The following is a 15,584-nucleotide window of genomic DNA, read 5'->3' on the forward strand; positions in this document are numbered from 1 at the left end:
ATGTGTCTGGGCTAAAGCCCATCACTCCCGCTGCCCCACTGGGCTCCTGGGGGGCAGCCTGTGGGAACTCCAGTCCCACATCAGGTGGACCCAGTGCAAAGGGGCCAGGGGAACGCCCCAGGGGGAGGGCCCTGCCTGCCATCCGCCCACTCCCTTCTGCAGTCCCCACATCCAGAGCCCCCCTCCCCCAGCATCTGGGAAAGGCTGCGGGGACCCCTGCAAGACAGCCACAGATAGCACAGGGCGGGGGGAGAGGGGGACACTTACACCACTTTCAGGATCCCTGTGGCCGTGAACGTGAGGCCTGTCAGCTGCACAATGGGCTCCACTAGGCCCTGAGGATTGGAGCTGTTCCGGAAGCTGCTGAAGGTGAAATGTGTCACCAGCACATTGGAGTACTGCATCAGCGAGAACTGCAGGATGGAGTATTGCATCAGCAAGAACTACAGGTTGGACTGCATCAGTGAGAACTGCAGGTTGGAGTACTGCATCAAAGAACTATAGGTTGGAGTACTGCATCAGAGAACTATGGGTTGGAGTACTGCGTCAGTGAGAACTGCAGGTTGGAGTACTGCGTCAGAGAACTATGGGTTGGAGTACTGCATCAGAGAACTATGGCTTGGAGTAGTGCATCAGTGAGTACTGCAGGTTGGAGTACTGCGTCAGAGAACTGCAGGTTGGAGTACTGCATCAGTGAGAACTGCAGGTTGGAGTACTGTGTCAGTGAGAACTGCAGGTTGGAGTACTGCATCAGAGAACTATGGGTTGGACTGCATCAGCGAGCACTGCAGGTTGGAGTACTGCGTCAGTGAGAACTGCAGGTTGGAGTACTGCATCAGTGAGAATTGCAGGTTGGAGTACTGCATCAGTGAGAACTGCAGGTTGGAGTATTGTGTCAGAGAACTATGGGTTGGAGTAGTGCATCAGCGAGTACTGCAGGTTGGAGTACTGCGTCAGTGAGAACTGCAGGTTGGAGTACTGCATCAGTGAGCACTGCAGGTTGGAGTACTGCATCAGTGAGAACTATAGGTTGGAGTACTGTGTCAGTGAGAACTGCAGGATGGAGTACTGCGTCAGTGAGAACTGCAGGTTGGAGTACTGCATCAGCGAGAATTATAGGTTGGAGTACTGTGTCAGTGAGAACTGCAGGTTGGAGTAGTGCATCAGCGAGTACTACAGGTTGGAGTACTGCATCAGAGAACTATGGGTTGGAGTACTGTGTCAGTGAGAACTGCAGGTTGGAGTACTGCATCAGCGAGAACTGCAGGTTGGAGTACTGCATCAGCAAGTACTACAGGTTGGAGTACTGCATCAGCGAGCACTGCAGGTTGGAGTACTGCATCAGCGAGCACTGCAGGTTGGAGTACTGCATCAGCGAGTACTACAGGTTGGAGTACTGCATCAGAGAACTATGGGTTGGAGTACTGCGTCAGCAAGAACTGCAGGTTGGAGTACTGCATCAGTGAGAACTGCAGGTTGGAGTACTGCATCAGCAAGTACTACAGGTTGGAGTACTGCATCAGAGAACTATGGGTTGGAGTACTGCATAAGCAAGAACTATAGGTTGGAGTACTGTGTCAGTGAGAACTGCAGGATGGAGTACTGCGTCAGTGAGAACTGCAGGTTGGAGTACTGCATCAGCGAGCACTGCAGGTTGGAGTACTGCATCAGCGAGCACTGCAGGTTGGAGTACTGCATCAGTGAGCACTGCAGGTTGGAGTACTGCGTCAGTGAGAACTGCAGGTTGAAGTACTGCGTCAGTGAGAACTGCAGGATGGAGTACTGCATCAGTGAGAACTGCAGGTTGAAGTACTGTGTCAGTGAGAACTGCAGGTTGGAGTACTGCATCAGTGAGAACTGCAGGATGGAGTAGTGCATCAACGAGTACTACAGGTTGGAGTACTGCATCAGAGAACTATGGGTTGGAGTACTGCATCAGTGAGAACTGCAGGTTGGAGTACTGCATCAGTGAGAACTGCAGGATGGAGTACTGCATCAGTGAGAACTGCAGGTTGGAGTACTGCATCAGCAAGTACTACAGGTTGGAGTACTGCATCAGTGAGCACTGCAGGTTGGAGTACTGCATCAGCTAGCACTGCAGGTTGGAGTACTGTGTCAGTGAGAACTGCAGGTTGGAGTACTGCATCAGTGAGAACTGCAGGTTGGAGTACTGCGTCAGTGAGAACTGCAGGTTGGAGTACTGCATCAGAGAACTATGGGTTGGAGTAGTGCATCAGCGAGTACTGCAGGTTGGAGTACTGCATCAGAGAACTATGGGTTGGAGTACTGCGTCAGTGAGAACTGCAGGTTGGAGTACTGCATCAGTAAGTACTACAGGTTGGAGTACTGCATCAGAGAACTATGGGTTGGAGTACTGCATCAGTGAGAACTATAGGTTGGAGTACTGCGTCAGTGAGAACTGCAGGATGGAGTACTGCGTCAGTGAGAACTGCAGGTTGGAGTACTGCATCAGCGAGCACTGCAGGTTGGAGTACTGCATCAGCGAGCACTGCAGGTTGGAGTACTGCATCAGAGAACTATGGGTTGGAGTACTGCATAAGCAAGAACTATAGGTTGGAGTACTGTGTCAGTGAGCACTGCAGGTTGGAGTACTGCATCAGCGAGCACTGCAGGTTGGAGTACTGCATCAGTGAGCACTGCAGGTTGGAGTACTGTGTCAGTGAGAACTGCAGGATGGAGTACTGCGTCAGTGAGAACTGCAGGTTGGAGTACTGCATCAGCGAGAATTATAGGTTGGAGTACTGCATCAGTGAGAACTGCAGGTTGGAGTACTGCATCAGCGAGCACTGCAGGTTGGAGTAGTGCATCAGCGAGTACTACAGGTTGGAGTACTGCATCAGAGAACTATGGGTTGGACTGCATCAGCGAGCACTGCAGGTTGGAGTACTGCGTCAGCGAGAACTGCAGGTTGGAGTACTGCATCAGCGAGAACTGCAGGTTGGAGTACTGCGTCAGTGAGAACTGCAAGTTGGAGTACTGCGTCAGTGAGAACTGCAAGTTGGAGTACTGCATCATTGAGAACTGCAAGTTGGAGTACTGCATCAGTGAGCACTGCAGGTTAGAGTACTGCATCAGTGAGAACTGCTGAGGGCGGGGGAGGCGTTGGGACTCAGGGCTCTGACGGTGGTTGCTACCTTTAGCACACTGGTTATTCTGGGATCACCGAGGACTTACAAAGCATTTCCACTGTGTTCTCAGGCCCTACAAATAATGTGCTGAAACCCACAAGGGAAAATGGACCAACCAGGAGGTAGGACCTGTGGTCAGGCATCTCATACCACAGTGCCGGTTCCAGTCCCAGCTGCTTCCCACTTCTGATCCAGTCCCTACTAATGTGCCTGGAAAAGCAGCAGATGATGGCTCAAGAGCTTGGGTCCCTGCACCCACACCGGGGACCTGGATGGAGTTCTAGGCTCCCAGCTTCAGCCTGGCCCAGCCTCGATTGTTGCAGCCATTTAAGGAGTGAACCAGCAGATGGAAGATTCTCTCTCTCTCTCTTTCTCTCTCTCTCTCTCTCTCTCTCTCTCTTCCTCTCACTCTTTCACTTTGCCTTTCAAATAGATCCTTAAAAAATGGACTGGCCCAAAAATACAGAAAGAAAAGTGAAAACCAAAACAAAGTCACATGCTCCTCTCAGCATTTACAAAGAAAACCTTCAAGAATTTTGCACATACATGAATTTATGAGGGAACTTCAAAACGCTTGTGTAGTGGCCATGCTGTAGCGTAGCGGGTAAAGTCACCACCTGCAGTGCAGGCATCCCATATAGGTGCTGGTTTGGGTCCCAGCTGCTCCACTTCCGATCCAGCTCTCTGCTATGGCCTGGGAAAGTAGCAGAGGATGGCCCAAGTCCTTGGGTCCACAGCAGAGAGCTGGATCAGAAGTGGAGCAGCTGGGACTTGAACCAGCACCCATAGGGGATGCCAGCACTGCAGGCTTTGGCTCTTCCCCCTACACCAGAGTGCCAGCCACTGAAGACCTCTTCTGTGCACAAATTTCAAATTTTATGCATCAAAAAGAATTGAACTTTCAATTACATTTTGCATGATTACATTGAAATTCCCTCATAAATACATACACACTAGTTGCTGGGAAATAAAATAAGAAGACAAAGAAATCACGAGTTATGTGGAAAACATAATAAACCTTCACTTGTGTGGCTGATTACCTTAGAACAAATTTCACAGCAAAATTAGGCTGAGATCCTTCCAGCATTTTTAAATAGCATGGATTCACACTGCGTCTACGGGGGAACCTCCTAGGCCAGGGCTGGGGTCGGCCCTGCACTGGACCCTACCTTGACCCTGGTCCCTACCCAACCTCATCAGGTCACAGCTCCATGGCCCCCTCCCAGATCTGCCCCACCCTGTCCCCCAGGGCTCGGTGCCCAGTCTTCACCTGGGTGTTGGTGTCCTTGAACTGGTCCATCACAGCTCTGACAAAGTCCTTCATCTTGCGGAAGTCATTTGAGCTAATGCTGCCAGAGCCGTCAATCAGGAAGACAATGTCCATCTCTTGATCTGGGCACTCTACAGGGAGGCAGGGAGGCAGGAATCAGGGACACACCTGTGGGTCCCAGCCATCCCCGAGAGCCCCAGAAACCCTCCCTGATCCACAGTCTCAGCCCGTGCTTGGCCTCCCCATCCAGCTTCCAGCCTCTCACAGAGGAGCTCACCCCAGCCTGGGAAGAGGGAGGAGGAAGTGAGGACTGGGCCAGCTGGGCTCCCCATTCATTCTGCCAACAAATACTTATTCAACCATTAACCCCACTCAGTGAGCCTCCCGGACCAAGGCACCTGGGCTCCAATCCCAGCTCTGCCCCTTGCCAGCTGGGGAATGCAAGCAAGTCACTTAAGATCTCTGGGTGTTGGGGCCGCGCTATGGCGCAGTGAGTAAAGCCCCAGCCTGTGGCGTCAGCATCCCATATGGGTGCCGGTTCAAGTCCCGCTTGCTCCTCCAATCCGAGTGAACTAGCAGAATGGAGGACCTCCCTCTCTCTCTCTCTCTGGCTTGATCTCTCTGTAATTGTCTTTCAAATAAATAAAATAATTCTTTAAAAAAAAAAAAAGAGAGATCTTGGGGCCGGCGCTGTGGCGCAGTGGGTTAACACCCTGGCCTGAAGCACCAGCATCCCATATGAGCACCAGTTCGAGACCCAGCTGCTCCACTTCTGATCCAACTCTCTGCTATGGCCTGGGATAGCAGTAGCATATGGCCCAAGTCCTTGGGCCCCTGCACCCGCATGGGAGACTCAGAAGAAGCTCCTGGCTCCTGGCTTCGGATCGGTGCAGCTCCAGCCTTTGTGGCCATTTGGGGAGTGAACCAGCAGGTGGAAGACCTCTCTCTCTTCCTCTGCTTCTCCTCTCTCTGTGTAACTCTGACTTTCAAATAAAAATAAATAAATCTTTAAAAAAAAGCCACCAAGCCTGACACCACAGCCTCTCTGGGTTAACGCACTGTTCTTTGCCTGGTCCCAACACAGCCCTCAGCAGGAAGACAGGTGACAACAGCTGTGACATACATGTCAGGCCAGGCACTTTACATCCATGAAACCTTACCCTCTCTGTGTGTGTGTATATATATATATATATTATTTTTTGACAGGCAGAGTGGACAGTGAGAGAGACAGAGAGAAAGGTCTTCCTTTGCCGTTGGTTCACCCTCCAATGGCTGCCGCAGCCGGCGCGCTGTGCTGATCCGATAGCAGGAGCCAGGTGCTTCTCCTGGTCTCCCATGGGGTGCAGGGCCCAAGCACCTGGGCCATCCTCCACTGCACTCCCGGGCCACAGCAGAGAGCTGGCCTGGAAGAGGGGCAACCGGGACAGAATCCGGCGCCCCGACCGGGACTAGAACCCGGTGTACCGGCACCGCAAGGCGGAGGATTAGCCTAGTGAGCCGCAGCGCCGGCATTACCCTCTGTATAACCACTCCAGTTATTATCCCTCCTCTTCCCAAAGAGGAAACTGGAGCCCAGCCAATGAAACCCCTTGCTCACCAGGCCACGGAAAACTTTAACATGGGCGTCACCATTCTGCAGACTGACGCTCAGAGAAAGCCCCCTGTGCTGTCCCCAGGCCCCTTCTCTTCCCTCACACTTCCCACTGCCCCATGCTGGCATGCCTTAGAGGGGAGCAGTGGGTCTGGGGGTCCCTGGAGCTCAGCAGGGAAGCATCCAGAAGAATTGCCTTCCTCCCAGATGTGTGTTCCTCACCGCAGATCTCACCTCCGCAGCCCCGCCCCTCTGAAACTCACCTGCTGCCCGCACTGGGGGACTCTCTGCCACCTGCAGAACTCGCATCCCCTGCCCACTGGGAGCTCCTGCCCTGAGCTGCCCTCCCTGCAGGCCAGAAGCTTCCCTCGCCCTTGTAGGGGCTGCTAATGCTGCCTTAGCCACTCAGGAGGGGAGCCTAGGCACAGAGGGCTGAGAGGCAGGCTGCATGCTCCACCCACCCCTCAGGGCCAGCGAATGCTGCCACCGGCAACCGCAGGCTGTAAGGACCTACCGGGCAGGGCAGCTGGCACAGTCCCGATGGGCTGTGCGTGGGCATCCAGCAGCACACAGAAACCCTGGGCGTACACGTCCTCCCCGCAGGCTCTATGCACGGTCGGGCCACAAGCCTGAGACAGAACTGTGAGCATCGGGTCCACCCCCCGTGGCCCTCCCTGTGTCCCATCCCTCATGTCGCCCAGGGCCACTCACCAGCAGCTGGGAATGGTTGGGGGAGGCTGCCAGGGACAGGCCCAGGGACATGTTCACGGCTTCGGGGGGCACTGAGAGAACCCACAGACAGGCCTTCAGCCAAGGGAGAGGGGAAAGCTGGGAGGGCCGGGGCCCCCGGGGGTCCCGGTCACTCACTGAATGGGAAAATGGGCGTGCAGGTGCCGGAGGCAGGCGCACACTCGTACAGCCGTCCTGTGTGGTTGGCCGACACCACCGCCAGGGGGGCTCCCACCACGAGTCTGCAGATGCAAGCGGCACACGGTGAGGGGTGAGGTGGGGAATGGGGGGCACTTTGGGGTGAGGAAGTGGAGTGGGAGCTGCTCTGGGCATTTGTGCCAAGGCAGCCAGCTCAGAAGTCAGAAGACTGAGGCCCGTGCAGGTGTTTTCCATTACTTTTTAGACTACCCACATAAATATATGTGCATTTATCTATACACATGGTTTGGATTCATTTTTAAGATTTATTTACTTATTTGAAAGGTGGAGTTCAAGAGAGAGAGGGAGAGACAGAGACAGAGAGATCTTCCATCAGCTGGTTCACTCCCCAAATGGCCTCAATGGCTGGGGCTGGGTCCTGCTGAAGCCAGGAGCCTCTTTGAGGTTTCCCACATGGTTGGCATGGACCCAGGCACTTGGACCATTATCTGCTGCCTTCCCAGGTATATCAGAACAGAAGTGGGGCGGCTGGGACTTGAACTGGCACTCAGATAAGGGATGCTGATGTCGCAGGTACTGGTTTAACTCACTGTACCACAATGCTGGCTTCTAAGTTGGATTTTTTTTCTAACAGTCACTAAACATAGAACTATTTAAAAACAAAAATGGCACATCCCAGCCATGGGTGAGGACACTGTGTGTCTAAAATGCCATTGTTGTGAGCCACCCAAGAAGGAGATGCAGGTGAACCTTAAACAGGTGACCAGCGAGGGAGACGTTCAGGACCTGCTGGCATAAATGGTGGACCAACTTGGCATGGTGGCCAAGTGGATAAAGCTATATATATTGCCAGCATCCCATATGGGTGCGAGTTTTAATCCTAGTTGTTCTACTTCTGATCCAGCTCCATGCTAATGGCCTGGGAAAAAACAATACAGGATGACCTGAGTGATTGGGCCCCTGCTACCCACAGGGGGAGACCTGGAAGAAGCTCCTGTCTCCTGGCTTCATCCTGGTCCAGCCCTGGCCATTGCAGCCATCTGGGGAGTGAACCAGTAGATGAAAGATCTCTTTCTCTCTCTCTTGCTCTCGCTCTCAAATAAATAAATACACTAGAATTTTTTAAAAAAAGAAATCTAAGACCGATTTAGAAAGCACACATTTCTAAAGACACACACAAATGCAACAATGAGATTTTTCACTAAGAGTTTGAAGAGACCAAGTGAAGTGCGATAAATTTGGAATTTACTGAGTGTGGGCTAGGAGGGACACAGCACAGGAGAAGCAAAGAAACTGCCCCACCCGGAGGACAGGATGCAAGCCTCCCACCCAGGTCAGTGTCTGGCCTACAGGTTTTTTGTGGCCCTGCCTGGGATTGAGCCTAAAACACTGGTGGTGTCAGGGGCCCCAGAGGAGCCTGGAAATCTTCTCAAGCAGCTGTCCTTCCGCCAGAATCCCCCAAGGGAGTGTCACTCAGGCCACCCTGCCTGCAGGACACTTCGGGCATACGTGAGGGAAGGGATGGGGGCGTGGCCTACCGAGATCCTCCAAACTGCATCACGCTCTGCCCGAAGCCCGCTGCGTCTTCCTGGAAGATCACCGGCTCATCCACGTCCAAGTTGAATCCGTGGTAAGAAGCCAGGACTAAGGCCATGGGAGGGGTCAGGGGCGTCAGAGAAGCCCCCATCCCCTCCCTCCTTCCAATATAACCCAGCCCAGTGCCAAGGGCAATAACCCAGGCCCCTCCAAAGACACTTTTGCAAGAACAGCCAGGATCTGGCTGGCAGTGGGCCAGTTGCTTCCTGCAGGGTTAGATCAGGAGCATTCCATAAGGCAGGGTGACTATGAAACTGATTGTGTAATCTGGGACCTTCTGATATGAAATGGGCACCATGAGTCATTACAGCAAGGACAGTCCCTGGCAAACCAGGACACAGGACAGACAGACAACTCAAACCCTGTCCACCACCCCCACATCTTCTCATTGTACAGAGACCCCGAGCTCCAGCTCTGGGAGCTGGCTCGGAATTCTGGGATCAGTGATCCATGCTTGTGTGCTTCCCAAGGCCCGGCTCTTGGTGTCCGCCGCTGAGAGGGAGAGTCTGTCTGTCTCATCCTTCAAGGCCTGACCCTCGCTGTCTGCTCGGTCTGCACACAGCCAGTCAGAGACACAGCCAGGACCCCACCCTGCTCTCCTCACAGCTCTGCTGTGGCTGGCCCTACCTTCCCAGGGCTTTTTCTGGCTCCCTGCTCCCAGCAGCCATCTCTCCTCCCCATCCCTCAGAATTCCCAGGCGTCTCTGGACTGAGGAGTTAGCTCCAAATGGGGAAGCTGTGAGGGGCTCCCATGCCTGCCTGGGGGGTCCGGGCGAGGCCAGGTATTTGGGAAGCTGTTCAGGAAAGCCTCCTCCCTCCTCCTGGCGCTTGGGTCCTGAGCTGGAAATCAGCCCCAGCCACCTGACAAGGTGCTCAGGTTGCTGGCTGACGGGGTAGGGACGCCAGGGGTCCTGGGCTGGGGGGCGGTGTTCACAGAGCTTGCAGCTCGCCCCCCACCGTGACCCAGCCCCTGCCCCCAGAGCTCCTGGACCTTCCGGTTACTCAGGAGAAGCTGAAAACCTGGGCTTTGTGTGACATCTGGCTTTTTCAGGGACACTGGGATGAGATCCCTGGGGAGATTTGCACTGTGGACTTGTCCCTGCGTGAAACCAGACTTCGGGGGACATCAGGCTCTGCGAGGGGCCATCCCACCTGCCCCTCCCCACCACTCTGGTAAACTTCCCTCTAGGCTGCCCTCCCCGACTCAGCACCCCCACCCAACCAGGGCCCCCAGGAACAGGAGAGAGGGCGGCCATGGAGAAAAGCAGGTGTCCGTCCACCAGAGCGCAGCTCCTGAGCCCACTGCCCTCACCTCTGTCCAGGTCACACCCATCCCGTATAACGCTGAGCACCCCCAGAGAGCTCCTCCCCAGTCCTGAGGATCCCCACTCACCCCCAAGGAGGACCACAGCCCCAAGGGCCATCTCTGAGCAGTGCAGCGGTGAGGGGAAGTGGAGAGGGAACAGTGGCCTGGAGGGACCTCAGCGCCCCTGCCCCGTAGGAGGTATTAAAACCATGACTCAGAGCCTCCAGGGCTGGAGGAGGGGCACAGTGGGGAAGAGGGCCTGGTTAATCATAGAACAGAGGCAGGGGCAGAGGCCAGAGGTGGGGGGTGGAATACTTCCTGCTCCCCACCCCCTCCAGGCTCCTGCGGGCAGCTGGCTTCCCACTCCTGGTCCTCTGCAGCCACTTGGTGGCCAAGGGGAGAGGGCCCAGAGCTCTCTGGGGACTCAGGGGTTGGGCAGGAGTGGAAGGGGAAGCTGCAGAATGGAGCTGAATGGCCCCAGCAGGTGCACCTGGACTTAAGAGGTGCAGGTCACCCCTTAGTGGGCTGGGGCAGGGGAGAGGGAGCAGGCAGCTGGGTCAGGATGTGGGTTTAAAGAGCAGCCCCTCTCCCAAGAGAAGAGTAACCGCAGTGGTGAATTCCTACAGCGGCCTGCTACCGGCAATAAATTAGAAGAGACTGCAGATGCGATGGCAGTGCAGGTGAACCCAATTTCATCTTTTCATGTCTATGATTTTACTTTGTAAATTTTTTAAAAATATTTTATTTATTTATTTTGAGAGGTAGAGTTACAGACAGAGAGAGGGAGAGACAGAGAGAAAAGTCTCCCATCCGCTGGTTCACTCCTCAAAATGGTCACAGTGGCCAGAGCTGGGCTGATCTGAAGCATGGAGTCAGGAGCTTCTTTCCCGGTGTTCCGGGCGGGTGCAGGGGCCTAAGTACTTGAGCCATCTTCCACTGCTTTCCCAGGCCATAGCAGAGCTGGATTGGAGGAAGAGCAGCTGGGACTTGAACTGGCACCCATTAGGAATGCTGGTGCCACAGGCAGAGCCTTTAGCCCACCACACCACAGTGCAGGCCCCTACTTTGTAAATTTTATTGATGGTTTATTTAAAGGCAGCCAGACAAAGAGAGACCGTCCATCCACTTTTTCTCTGCACAAATGCCCACAACGTCCAAGGCTGCATTAGGCTGAAGGCTCGGAACTCAGTGCAGGTCTCCCATGTGGGCCACAGACTCAGCCACCCTGCACCACCACCTGCTGCCTCTCAGGGAGCACAACAAGGTGGTGGTGGTGAGGGGGAGCCAGAATTGAGAGCAAAGCCAGGAATCAACCCCAGGCACCTGTTAGGGGATGTGTGTGCCCAAGCAGCCTCATAACCACTGTACCAATGCCCACCCCACCCCCCAATTTCACCCCTAGCGAAGGAAACCAGGCATCAGAGTGCTGAAGTGTGATTTCTTTCATATGAAGTTAAAGAACAGACAAAACCTATGAAGCTAGAACTAGAAGACCAATTGCCTCTGGTAGAATATGGAGGATGCCTCCAGCATTTGGTTCCTTTTAGCATTTAACACTTAAAGTTGTTAAATGAAGGGTTAGATCAATAATGTCACTGTTATTTATGCTGTGTATTTAGTGTGTGTGTTTAACATATTCCACAGCCAAGCGTAAATCAACTGGAACTCCACCTGGGTCTCCCATGCGGGTGGCAGGGGTCCAAGCACTTGGGCTGTCCTCCGCTGCCTTCTCGGGCACATTTAGCAGGAGCTGATCAGAAGTGGAGCAGCCAGGACTTGAACCTGCACCCACCCATATGAGATGCTGGAGTCCCAGAGGTGATTTAACCCGATGTGCTACAATGGTGGCTCCTAATCTAAATTTTCAGTACTTTAAATAGTTGTCACATATATACACACAATAATTTATGCTTGAAATAGAGATTTTTGTCATATGTTGTAATATTCAGAGTCTGTTCCTGGGTTTTTAAAAATAGATAATGTAGGGGCTGGCATTGTGGCATATTGGGTCAAGCCACCAATGGCGATGCCGGCATCCAGTCTGGATGCCCATTTGTGTCCTGGCTGTTCCACTTCCCATCCAGCTCCCTGCTAGTGGCCTGGGAAGGCATCGGAAGATGACCCACATCCTTGGGCCCCTGTACCCACGAGGGAAATGTGGAAGAAGCTCCTGGCTCCTGCCTTCAGTCTGGCTGTTTTTGACCATTTGAGAGTGAACCATTGAATGGAAGATCTGTGTGTGGGGGTGGGGTGGGTGGGGGGTGGGTGGCCTTCTCACTCTCTGTAACTGTGCCTTTCAAATAAATAAAGAGTTCCAGGCTCCTGGCTTTGGCGCTGCCCAGCCCTAGCCATTGCAGCCACTTGGGGGAGCGATCCAGAAGACAGAAGATGGATCTCTTTCTCTCCCTTTCAAATAAATATAAATCTTCAAGAATGAAATAAAATGTGGATGAAATGTCAAGCCTAAAGATTATAAAATAGTTTTCTAGACAAACACTTGACTTCCGTGTGATAGACAGAAGAAATGGACCATGCTGCACTGCCACGGGCCGCAGGACCAGGCTGAGGGCTGTGATCCTAGCTGGGAGGCTGGTTTACCTACGTCCCTGCAAGGCCAAGCTGAGCACAGCTTTCTCCCGCTGTGCCCAGGGGCCAGGACAGGCTGCACCGCTCGCTCTCCTGGGATCTGCGTGTGGAAGCCCGGGATGAGCTTTCCGTGACTCTGTGTTCCGAGCCTACACTGCTGGCCTCGTCCCGTCCTCACGCCCTCATCCTTTCCGTGCACTTGGGGGTGGCACCGTGCCTAACGTGTGCACCGGGACTTCCTTCCACACACACAGCTTCAAGGTTTTGCTGATTTTAGCAACTGTAAAAATTGCCTGCTGTGCCCCTGCCGTATTATCCCTTGTCTCAGCAAAAGTGCTTTGTTTTTCACTGGTTTTTAGAGAACAATGAGGGTAAAATGCAGTGGGAGCTTCAGTGCTCACAACCCCCACCCCTGCCAAGGCAGCCTCCCCCTGCAGCCCTGGGCCAACGCTGCCAGCTCTGAGCCTGTGCCAGCTGGGGACCACGTTCCCCAAGCTCGGGCATCCCAGGGACTGTAGGCGGCTTCCACGCTGACAAAGCCAACTTTCGACACAATTGTTTTGATCAACTTAACACACGACAAAGCAACTACAAATAGAAATTTACTGGTTTTTCAGTAAAGTAGAAAGATGAACCTAACACAATACCAATTGTTATTTATGGGAGTGGGTATTTGGCACCACAGTTCAGAATGCACTCAGGATGCCCACGCCCTATCTCAGAGTTCCAGCTTCCTGCTAATGCACACCCTGGGAGGAAGCAGGTGATGGATCAAGTACTTGCGTCCCTGCCACATTCATGGGAGGCCGGGATTGAGTTCTGGTCTCCTGGCTTTGGCCCAGCCCAGCCCTGGCTGTTGCAAGAATGTGGAGAGAGTGAGCCAGGGGATTGCAAGCTCTGTCTCTCTCTCTCTCCTCTCTCTCTCTCTGCTTCTCTAACTTTCAAAATAAATGGCAAAAGGCACAGGGATAGAAACTGTCCCTGAATGTGCATGTGTACACACATGTACATATATGTGTACATATGCACATATAACACTTTGGAGTCCTCTGAGTGCTTTATGCTGTATAGAAATTTTAAAATGTGGGGCTGGTGCTGTGGCATAGTGGATAAAGCTACTGCCTGCAGCGCAGGCGTCCCATATGGGCACCGGTTCTAGTCCCAGCTGCTGCACTTCTGATCATGCTTTCTGCTATGGCCTGGGAAAGCAATAGAAGATGGCCCAAGTCCTTAGGCCCCTGCACCCGCATGGGAAGACTTGGAGGAAGTTCCTGGCTCCTGGCTTCAGAGCGGCGCAGCTCTGGCTCTTGCAGCCAATTGGGGAGTAAACCAGTGGATGGATGACCTCTCTCTCTTTCTCTCTCTCTCTGCCTCTCCCTTAATTGTGTAACAAATTGTTGACAAAACCACAAAGAGAAGAATGATTTCAGGGCTGGTGCTGTGGCCTGAGTGAAGCCGCCACCTGCAGTGCTGACATCCTGTATGGGTTTGAGTCCAGGCTGCTCTACTTTCTATCCCACTCTCTGCTATGGTCTGAGAAAGCAGTAGAGGATGGCCCAAGTCCTTGGGCCCCTGCACCTGGGTGGGAGACCCAGAAGAAGCTCTTGGCTCCTGGGTTCAGATAGGCCCAGTTTCAGCCATTGCAGCCATTTTGGGAGTGAACCAGTAGATGGAAGACCTCTCTCTGTCTGTAACTCTGCCTCAAGTAAATAAATAAATCTTTAAATATATATATGTGAATATACATGCATATGTATGTGTGTGTACACATACATACATACATGTATGTATACATATATACATATATATAAAATTTAGGGGTCAGTGTTGTGGCATAGCGGGTAAGCCCCCACCTATGACACTGGCATCCCACATGGGCACCAGTTCCAGTCCCAGCTGCTCCAATTTTTTTTTTTTTTTGAGATTTAAAAAGATTTATTAGAGGCTGGCACCATGGCTCAATAGGCTAATCCTCTACCTGCAGCGCCGGCACTCCGGGTTCTAGACCCAGTCAGGTTGCCAGATTCTGTCCCGGTTGCCCCTCTTCCAGTCCAGCTCTCTGCTGTGGCCAGGGAGTGCAATGGAGGATGGCCCAGGCCCTTGGGCCCTGCATCCGCATGGGAGACCAGGATAAGTACCTGGCTCCTGGCTTCGGATCAGCGCGGTGCGCCGGCTGCAGCGGCCATTGAGGGGTGAACCAATGGAAAAGAAAGACCTTTCTCTCTGTCTCTGTCTCTCACTGTCCACTCTGCCTGTCAAAAATAAATAAATAAATGAACAAAAATAAAAAGATTTATTAGAGTCAAAGACCTTCAACCAGAGCGGCATGGAGAGGAGCTTCCCAGAGAGGAAAAAACCTAAAGGACCCTGTGGCACTGGGGTTTCTAAGTACACTTTCAAAGGCAAAACCCATCCAAAGACCTGATTCACTTGCTCATGATAAAACAAAAAGCCATCCAGAAGGGGGATAGGTAACTGGCTTTTTACTATAAGCTGGGATCACCACTCCCTTGTTATTCTCATGGTAAATGCAGAGATTCCGAAGGAAGGAGGGGCCTGTTTGTTGCTGCTCTACCTTTGATCCAGCTCCCTACTAATGTGCCTGGGAAAGCAGTGGAAGATGATTCATTGCTTTTTTGAGGGACCCTGCACCAACAAGGGAGGTGTGGAAGAAACTCCTGGCCCCTGGCTTTGGCTTGGCCCAGCTCTGGCTGTTGTGGCCATTTGGAGAGTGAACCAGAGAATGGAAGATCTCTCTGCTTCTCTCTCTCTCTCTCTCTCTCTCTCTCTCTCTCTGCAAGTCAGCCTTTCAAATAAATAAAATAAATCTTTTAAATATATATATATACACACATGCACAACCTAAAATCGCATCCCCAGTGAGTTCATCTGAAGGGTGGAAATCCCCACGAGAGAATCACAAGCCGCCTTCACCATCCTTGCTAATGACAATGTTTGTGCAGTTATTCTGGAAGTAACAGAGGTATGGAGGCTGGGATCCATCAGATCATCATGTCCATAGCAAACAGCGGTTTCCTAACCTCTTCAGACTAACGTGGAAGGTGGGCACTGTCCCAGCCTCTCTCCTCATGCAATACCTTGGCCGATTCCTCATCTTGCCTGTTGTGAATAGTGCTGGGTAAGTATGGAAGTGCAGGTGTCTCTTTGGCAACATGATCTCATTTCCCCTGGCTATGTA

The 15,584-nt window shown here is 52.8% G+C and overlaps 1 protein-coding gene across 4 annotated transcripts in view; it reads right to left on the bottom strand.

The window, feature by feature from the left end:
* The window catches only part of ITGAD (integrin subunit alpha D), a 28,405-nt gene extending 18,379 nt beyond the window's left edge, over window positions 1-10,026 (bottom strand). For 3 of the 4 annotated variants that reach the window (XR_016225853.1, XM_051834950.3, XM_017337776.4), the window contains exons 1-7: window positions 9,887-10,026; window positions 8,437-8,542; window positions 6,878-6,981; window positions 6,722-6,792; window positions 6,525-6,639; window positions 4,420-4,550; window positions 268-413 (exon numbers count right to left, since the gene is read on the bottom strand). Coding sequence is in view for 3 of the 4 variants with exons in the window: in XM_051834950.3 (XP_051690910.3) it covers window positions 268-413; window positions 4,420-4,550; window positions 6,525-6,639; window positions 6,722-6,792; window positions 6,878-6,981; window positions 8,437-8,542; window positions 9,887-9,917 (704 nt within the window). In the remaining variant the exon portion in view is untranslated. Of the gene's footprint in view, window positions 1-267; window positions 414-4,419; window positions 4,551-6,273; window positions 6,396-6,524; window positions 6,640-6,721; window positions 6,793-6,877; window positions 6,982-8,436; window positions 8,543-9,886 lie in introns of those variants that run through there. The other variant, XM_089321136.1, reaches the window with a different exon arrangement.
* Window positions 10,027-15,584: the final 5,558 nt, after the last annotated feature.

Source organism: Oryctolagus cuniculus, chromosome 19 (genome assembly GCF_051225735.1).
Source record: "Oryctolagus cuniculus isolate XC-2025 breed Fujian yellow rabbit chromosome 19, ASM5122573v1, whole genome shotgun sequence".
In the NCBI taxonomy this organism is placed as follows: domain Eukaryota; kingdom Metazoa; phylum Chordata; class Mammalia; order Lagomorpha; family Leporidae; genus Oryctolagus; species Oryctolagus cuniculus.